Consider the following 8810-nt stretch of genomic DNA (forward strand, 5'->3'; position numbering starts at 1 on the left):
AAAAATAATAATAAAATAAAACGTTCTGATGCCACCATTGTTCCACAATATCTTCGGTGACGATGGGCCGATTCAAAATAGGCGGATGGATAATTTCATGGTGGAAAAATATATTGCCAACATTTCCATGGACTCTCTGCCTTCTCCACCGCGAATATAAGCAGCACTGAAGATTGCTAACGAAGGCGCCAAAACACAAGCTCAAAATGCAAATGATCCTTTTCCTGTTTGTGGGTGTATGTTTTTAAGCATAAAACATATCATTCTCATACTAAAGCAATTAAGAAAGTTGGGGGGAAAGAAAACTAGTTTCATCATTAAACCGTAAAAAGTTGATAACTACTGCTTTTCTTTATTTTTACAACTTAACAGCAGCACTATACAAAATGTGGTAAAAGACCCATAAATATGCATTCTATCCATTAAATCTAAGCACTATACACTGATAATTTGCTAGTCCGATGTGCATGGTAATGGGAAATAACTGAATCCGAGGGGGGTTCTGGGTCACAATACCATGTCATTCATCTTCAGTGTCGAAGAGGATAGATTTAGTTTTTGAGCTATTGTGCTACACCATTTTCAACATATTGGTAGTCATCTCGAACTAGTTCCTCTACTGGGTTCTCCTTTGCCCACACAGCCGCATCTAAATATCCAAGCTCAAATAGCTTATCAAGGACACGATCTTCTGCTGGCTCGAGTGCCCAATTAAATAGCTGAAACAGTTGCGAACAGAAAACTTATATTGGTTTATCATCAGACAAAACTTCACTTGTCAAGTCATAAAATTACCTCTCGCGGAGTAGCCCTATTTTCAGGGTTGCAGTCGGGACTGATCCCAATCCCTTGTAATCCCAATCGACCGGCTGGGAAAGCACAAACACGAACCTGCAAACTAACTTAAGCATTAATATACCACTTTCATGGTATTTCCATGGCATTTCATTTAGTTCCTTCTTAAACTGAGTCACTATAAAATTTTCATGCAGCAATTGCAGAAATGACAAAAAACGTGAAGGTAAGTACCACAAAAATAATCAGATAAATGTCATTAGCCTAGTCTTTTGATATATCTTAAATTATCCTATGCATAATAAAATGAATAATCAAATTATCACATAAATGTCCCAAGGCTACTTTATTCAAAGATGTCCTAAATTATCCTACAGGAAAAAAAAAAAAAATTGGACTCATTTGAATAAAAAATATATCCCATACATGTTACAATGTCAACTAAAGATTACACACATCAAACTCAAGCCACTGCTATTTTATAAAGAACTTGTAGCCACGAAAAAGAAGACAAAAGAAAATTAACTTGTGCATCCATCCTGTCACAGTTTCACCAATTCCCCATAACAATACAGTTATGTTTTTGCAAATGATTTGGTATTCATGCATAGGTGCAAGATGGGGTTCAGTTTCGATAATTTGTTATACAATGCAGTTTTCCTTTTGGGGGTTTTATGCTCTTTCTATTAGCAGGGAAATGAAAGAAATCACAGGGAAATGAAAGCAATCACATTTAAATTGCTTCTGTTAATAATAATAATGAGTAATATCGTGGACCATTCATCGGTTTTTATTTTTATTTCATTTATTTTCTCTCTCTCTCTCTCTCTAAACATAATAATAATATTGTTCAGAAGTCCTCAATAAAAATAATATCTTTTCAGTTAAAAGTTCTAAATCTGTTTTGGTAAGTGATTTCACATCACCTCTAAAACTATCCAATAAGGATTCATTTGAGAAAGAACCATGAACATATGACGTATCTCATATAACCATATGCCTATTTTATGCAACGTTGTCAGTTACATTTTGGCAGATCGTTTAAAAGAGACTGACTACTTATAAGAAATCTCAGCAAGACAGATGACAAGTTATGCGGTGTAACAATTCAAATTTCATCAAAGAGAGTCATAACAAGGTTCAAAACAAAACAATCATGAGCAAATACCGTCTGAGCAGCAGATGTAGGTGGCATAAACAGCGTTAAACCCCCATCAATGCAAAGTCGATTCCGAAACATTGTTGCAGGTCTTGGCGCTAGATATCTGCACTGAATTGTACTTTTAGTTCAACTTTATTCCATAAACTAACACAATAGCAATCATGCAAAGGCAATATATATCTATATATAAATTTTTACCCTGGAATAAAGGAAGAAGTGAAAACTGCATTGATGAGATCTTCTTTGGAGTCAAATTGATCAACCAATAGACCCCTAGGTCTCCAAAGAATCTGGGTTACAGCAACTGAAATAAAAGGAATATATTAAAAACCTTCATGGGGAAGGTAATAACATTTTATGTTCTGTTGTTCCCTTTCTACACCATGCATATACTTGCATTAAGATGGCCATATGTTAATAAAACGGAAGAAAAGGTAAAAAGGGGTATGTTAAAAATTGACAAGTACGTGTTAACTAACATTCTCCTTAGCTGCAAATAAATAAAATAACACTGTTCTTGTCACCACGATATACTAGAAATACAAACACGTAATTGAATTTGAACAAATTTGCAGATTTTTGTGATGATAGAAAGAGGATTCTAGCCAGCCGACATCACCTAAAAATTTCAAAAAATTAGAGAGAGAGAGAGAGAGAGAGAGAGAGCTGTATAAATATATATACATATATATATATATATATATAAAGAAAAAGAAAGATTGAATGGCCATTAACCACATAAACCTCAAAGGTGCTTTATTTCATTTACATATTGTCAGTTTCAAGCATATTCACCCACAAGACCCTCAAGTTCTTTCAGTTCGAACCCACTGATCAACACAATACAGACAACCTGATATCAGTGAAGCATTTCATCTATACATTGAAAGGAGAAAATAATTATTCTCACCACGAACCCTCCCATTGGACCTAGTATGAACATCATCTGGCAGAAATTTGTCAAGAACGTCTCTGAGAACAGCCTGGCATAGAGATAATGAATATTAAGTACTTGAGTTTCTATTAAAATACAAAAAGACATGTCATCACTACAAGTTTTTCAGTCTCACAAGGCACTGCTAATGCTCCAAATGCAAACACTAGCATGTGCCATAATTCATGACTTTTTCTGCAGTTTAGATTTTGCCTATCACCACTGCAGACAGATTTTGGCTAATCCTCTTTGTACTGCTTTATGCCAAGATAATATTGTCTCAAGATTCAGATTCGAATACGCACCAAGCATTAAACTATCAGAAAATTTACCATCATTAGGGATTTCTATTTCATGGCCTGTAAATGTTGTTTTGACATGTTCAAACAAAGTACATTCTTTTTTAAAAAAATTTGATACACTTTTTTTTTTAAGAAAGAATTCATTTTAGTACTTAACAAAAATATTAGTATTCAATTCTACAATACAATAATGGTGTCAAATGTACAATTTATTTCTCATATACAAAAATGCCTTTCCTAATGGCATCTCGAGCTTCATGCTTAAAACTAGGGAGCAAATATATACTCATTTGAACACCAGGAAAAATTGCCTAAACTTGCAATGTGCTTAACTTTCATGAACAACAACTCCTAGAAGCTATAAGGCAATACTTCACTACGTCTGCATTGTTTGTTCTGGTCATCTAACATAGAAAATTTCTTCAAGGCTGCTCTTGTAAATAAGGCAACGCTTCACTATATCTGCATTGTTTGTTCTGGTTATCTAACATAGAACTACTGCAAAGCATACTCATCACATTGGTGTACAATAAGGAATTGAAAAGCACGAAACTTTAATTTGTTAACAGCTACTCAATATCCGGTCAGCTGCAATTATATCAATTCCCCTTGCCAGTACAGTCATCCTATTACGTATGGAAATGCATGGCAATATTTTCATCACTTGTTATGGTCATCTAATATAGAACTACTGCAAGCAAACTCATCTATCACTGGAAAGCTACAATAAGAAATTGAAAAGAACAAAACTAAAATCCAATTATATGAATTTCACTTGCTACAATACTTTTCTATCCTCAAACCAATCAATTCCATTTCGTAAGGTCTATGCATTGTGTTGGCATATCCATTAGTAGACGTCATGGTTGAAGTTCATAAGATTGTGTCACTCTGTTAGATCATTATTCATATTGTAATTGAAGCTTGATGACTGAGCCAATATAATCTATAGGGAAAAAAAACAAGACCTAGTTAATGTGTGTATCAATAAAGACATTGGCATCTATATTGTCAGAAATACTTAAAATTATCTAGGTAGAATTTGATGAACTTTCCAAAAAAGCAGACTTAATAAGATTTTTAACATTATATATATATATATATATATATATATATATATATATATATATATATAATTTGTTTAATTCAGACATCTTCTGACCCTTCAACTAAGCCCCTGAAGTCGCATCATTTATGTGGGCGATGAAACAATGACACAGACCGAGCACCAAGTCTAAGCAACCAGAAAATTGAGCATCGATGCTTAACCCTTGAATAAAGAGCTCACTGAGCCAGAATTTGAACGTTGATACTCAAAGGCCAAGAACCAATGCTTGCTTTCCTTGGAGCGAAATATATGCTATTTATAATCCGAACTGATTTTAAATTCGTTCAAATTTGTCCAAAAGCAATGAACTCTAGTCACTCTAAGATTACGAAAAGGGTACAAAAGGTTACTAAATATTTAAGAGAACACAAAAATTACTTGTGAATAATAGTGAAAGAAAAAGATAATTCTTTGAAAGTTTTTTGAAAACAAATATCCTAGGTTTTATAGATCCGATATAAATTTTTCCTATTGCTCGCCTGGGAGCTTAATCAAAGACTTACAAATCATCAACCACATCATCTTTCCATAATCAAATACTTCACATCTTTGCTGGAGGTATTCTGCTCGTAGTTACAATTGTTGGTTCACGTGGAGCAGGATCTTGGTCAACAATCACTGTGGAAGAAGATGAAATGTGCAAGAGTGATAGCATTCCCTAGATTGGGGTCTTGAACTGGCGGGAAATTCTTATCAGAGGTATGGCTGCTAGTGATTCCTGGAATTGGAATCTGTACCTAGTGATGATGCTGCACTTGATTCTGTGGTTTTTCCAAGTTGGGTTTCATCAAATAAAATCATGTGTAGCTTTGTTTCTTATGGTTAATAGATTCATGGTTTGGATGGTTATTGATTGATCAATTGAAGTTAATTAAATTGAAATTTGATTACAAGCTGATCAATAAAGTAATAGAAATTTGTTAAAATCAAAATCAAGCAAAAAGTAATCAGAACAATTCACATCCCTCTAGATCCTATTAGATTTCCCAGCACACACTCCTCACATTTACTTTTCTGATCGACCAACTTATCCCTTCCTACGTTACTTGACACTTCACCTTAGAGCACAACACACACGGGTGTGGGAATTGGGATACGAGTTAAAAATCTAGCCATAATGTTCTGATGAAGGTCTTCATGCTGTCGAAGTCGGAAAAAGTCATCAGTGTTGCAGAAGGTCTTCCCCTCACCACCCCTACATCCATTTGTGTTTCTAAGGAATATTAATTACAATGTTACCCCTCAGTTTCTCCATAATTACAAAATTTCCACATAAAATGCTTATTCTGACCGATCTCCTATAAATTATGTTTCTCATTTCAATTTTAACTTCCTTAGTTTACTTTTTTAATACTTACCAAGGTTATTTCAAGGAAAATTTGACACTTATTCCAAGTCTGTCTACCCCGTATTGTTGTTTAATTTCTCTCTTCAACTTTTTTATCTTTCAACACATATTTGAAAGACTAGCATAATCTGATGCTTAGTGATGCTTAGACGTGTACCCATATCTGACATCCACGCCCAAGTCCAAACTAAAAAAGATCCCTTAACTGAAAAATGTTCTCGTACTGCCTTCACCACTCTAGGTAGAAGTTTTGTAATACTTCCATCAAGTTAACCTTCAAAAACAGGGACTAGGCTAAAAAAACTAGAACTCCATTAATTTAGAATTGATTTGTAAAAGAACTCTGTTAACTTAGAAAGCACATTCATTCCATATGATAAACATGGAAAGCCAAGGTCAATACTAATAATTGCTCAATTATGGTAAAATTGAAAGAATCACTTTCATCTTGTTGAAAACTTATTTATATCGCTAGACGTATTAAGGTTTCACATGGCGATCATTACATTAAGGCCAAATTGATATGTTTTCCGAATACCAAAGGCATATGAAGGAATTATCAAATTGACCCAAATCATATGTCGATTCAAAGGCGTAAACCTCACACAGATATGGATATGTAATAACAATCAGAGCCCTATGTGTTGATAATTCAATGTCAATGACAGATACTGATTCCTAAAAGCATACTGACTGTTCCTCAGAAATGAAAGAATATTATTACTGTAAAATACAAATATCAGTACTGACTACTGAAAAAAAAGAAAAACTTGAGTACTGACATACCCCAAGGCGAAATGCAGTTCCTCGAAGCCGGCAATCTTCAGCCAGTATTTTGGTAGCTTGTAAGGCCTCTTGCATACTGGCCCCAGAAGCAACCACTGCACAGACAATGGCACCAGCTGATGAACCAGCTAATGGTGTAGTTTCCTATGTCAGAAATAAAAGGTTCATGTTATGAAAGAATATTTTGTAGCTATTTATTGTAAATTTAGTTTCACAAGAGATAAATTAGCATAAAAGCATGCACAAAGGGACCATGTGCATGTGCAAGTAAGAAAGAAACAGAGGAACTTCCACAACCCTGTGATTGGTTGGGCAGGAACTGGGGCTGATTTTTTTATTTCGAGAACCTAAATACCAATTCAAATTATTCAAAAGTTTAAATAGGCCCCAGTTTTTTTATTTCAAGAAGCTAAATATCAATTCAAGCGTTTGATAGCCTATTAGCTAATCATAATGCGAAAAAAATTACAAAATTATTGGACAGTCCTTGCCAAAGTTGCACTAAATTTATTCTTTGGCATTTTTTAACTTCGTAAATATCCCACAAATTCAGAAAATCTATTAATAATATGGTTTTTTTCTGTAACATTGAATATGAGTTTTTTTACCACCAAATCTCCCTCCAAAGCAACATTTAAAACATTTTGTAAGACAACTCACCTCCTCCTTCAACAAAGTTAAAAGTTTCAATTGTTTAAATTTGCCCAACATGGATTTTGGCAGTAAAGCAAAAAAAACAAAGAACTTTTGATTAAAATCAGCTGAAAAAAATAAGCTTTACATTCACAAATGTGATCACAAAATGTAAATTTGAGCAGCTTTGAAAGTTTCGGCCAAAATCATTAACTCATTTAACAAAATCTCTGCAACACCTCAACTCTAAGTACAAATAAGCACAAAAACAGAATATATTTAGGCAACAAAATGTAACGACGCACTGAAAATGAAAAAAACAAAGCATAAACCAATCGAAAAGAACCCATCTGCATAGATATTCACATGCACATATTCTGAATATATATATATATATATATATGTGCATATATATATGTATATAACCTAACCTTTATGTAACCTTTCTCAATAAGAAATTGAGCAACCCCAAGATGGTACGGAAACAAAAGCCCAGCAGCAGAGAAGCTAAACCCAGGGCTTGTCACGGCCTTTCTACCCCTCTCCGCCTCCACATCCTTCAACCTCTGCTCCCAAACCACCTCCGGCTCCACCGGGTCCTCTACCACCGACGCAATCCCCTCTTTCCTCCTCTTCCAGAAGTACGATTCCCTCTCCGGACTCCCCTCCGTGTCCCGAAACATAGTAACCGGTACCGAATTCGAGTCGCGGCCGTTGACGTCCTTACCGGTCTTGATGATTCGCGACGCGATGCCAAGGAAGAGCTCCCCGGTAGCCAGTGCAAATGACTTCTTCTCTGAAGGAGGGGGCGGCAGTGGCTCGGTGGTGAGTTTGGGTTTCTCGGAAGGGTCCTTGGCGGAGGAAATTAGGGTTAGGGTCCTTGAGGGTAGACGAAATCTTGGGTTAGGGTTAGGGTTTGAAGGGCTGAGAAAACGAGGATAGGAGAGGAAGAGAGAGGAGAGAGAGGCCATTCGAGAAGAAGAAGAGGAGGTTCGCTTCGTCTCCTTCGAATGCATTGTAACGTTTCTTTTGTATTTGTATTTGTATATGTATATTTTTATATATTTATTGTATATTACAGTATTATATAATGCTTTGTTTTATTCTCTTTGGTTTTTATATGCAACCTTATTATAGTTTTGCCGGAGGAGACAGAGAGAGTTTTGTTGGTTTCCGGGGGAGAGAGAGAGAGGGAAGACGGGGGTTTATGTTTTGTTGGTTGCCTTCCCACCGCAAAACTGCAAGAAAGCTAACACATAACTCATTGAAGAAGACACGGAAAATGATGGAGAGCTTGGAGTGACGGCAAATGCTATGAAACAATATGAAGGAATATGTAAGGTAACTTATGTGCGTGTAAAGGAATATGTAAGAACCTGATTAGGTGACTGGCCTGTTAATAATTTTTTTATAATTTTTGGAAAAACATGGTTTGTAAAATAGTGTTATCACGCATAAGTAAATTCATCAATTAAGTATATGCATTCATAATACAAGTACAATATGAAATTAATTTAAATAACCAAATATGTAATTCAACTTCATTAATTAAAAACTAGTATTTGCACTTTTCATTGGCGAAATAAATTTCCATAATGACTAAAGTGCAATTGCATTGAAAAGTTACTTTGAATAGTTTGTAAGAGATGTGTCTATAATTGACGTTCATAGAAACTCTCACGGTAAAGGTTGTGTTGAATATACATTTTGTCAAACCCTTGGTTTGCAACTAGAATATAGCT

The 8810-nt window shown here is 35.0% G+C and overlaps 1 protein-coding gene across 1 annotated transcript; it reads right to left on the bottom strand.

Moving 5' to 3' along the window:
* Window positions 1-280: 280 nt before the first annotated feature.
* Window positions 281-8328, bottom strand: LOC132300398 (uncharacterized). The gene is made up of 7 exons (XM_059797441.1): window positions 7500-8328; window positions 6436-6579; window positions 2868-2940; window positions 2156-2261; window positions 1964-2060; window positions 796-891; window positions 281-719 (listed from the first exon to the last, which is right to left on the bottom strand). The coding sequence occupies exons 1-7, from the start codon at window positions 8082-8084 to the stop codon at window positions 564-566; spliced, it is 1257 nt and encodes a 418-aa protein (XP_059653424.1). The 5' UTR covers window positions 8085-8328; the 3' UTR covers window positions 281-563.
* Window positions 8329-8810: the final 482 nt, after the last annotated feature.

This window comes from Cornus florida, unplaced genomic scaffold (assembly GCF_030987335.1).
Source record: "Cornus florida cultivar Cherokee Brave unplaced genomic scaffold, ASM3098733v1 CherokeeBrave_3.0.0_Hap2_Chr03, whole genome shotgun sequence".
Lineage (NCBI taxonomy): Eukaryota > Viridiplantae > Streptophyta > Magnoliopsida > Cornales > Cornaceae > Cornus > Cornus florida.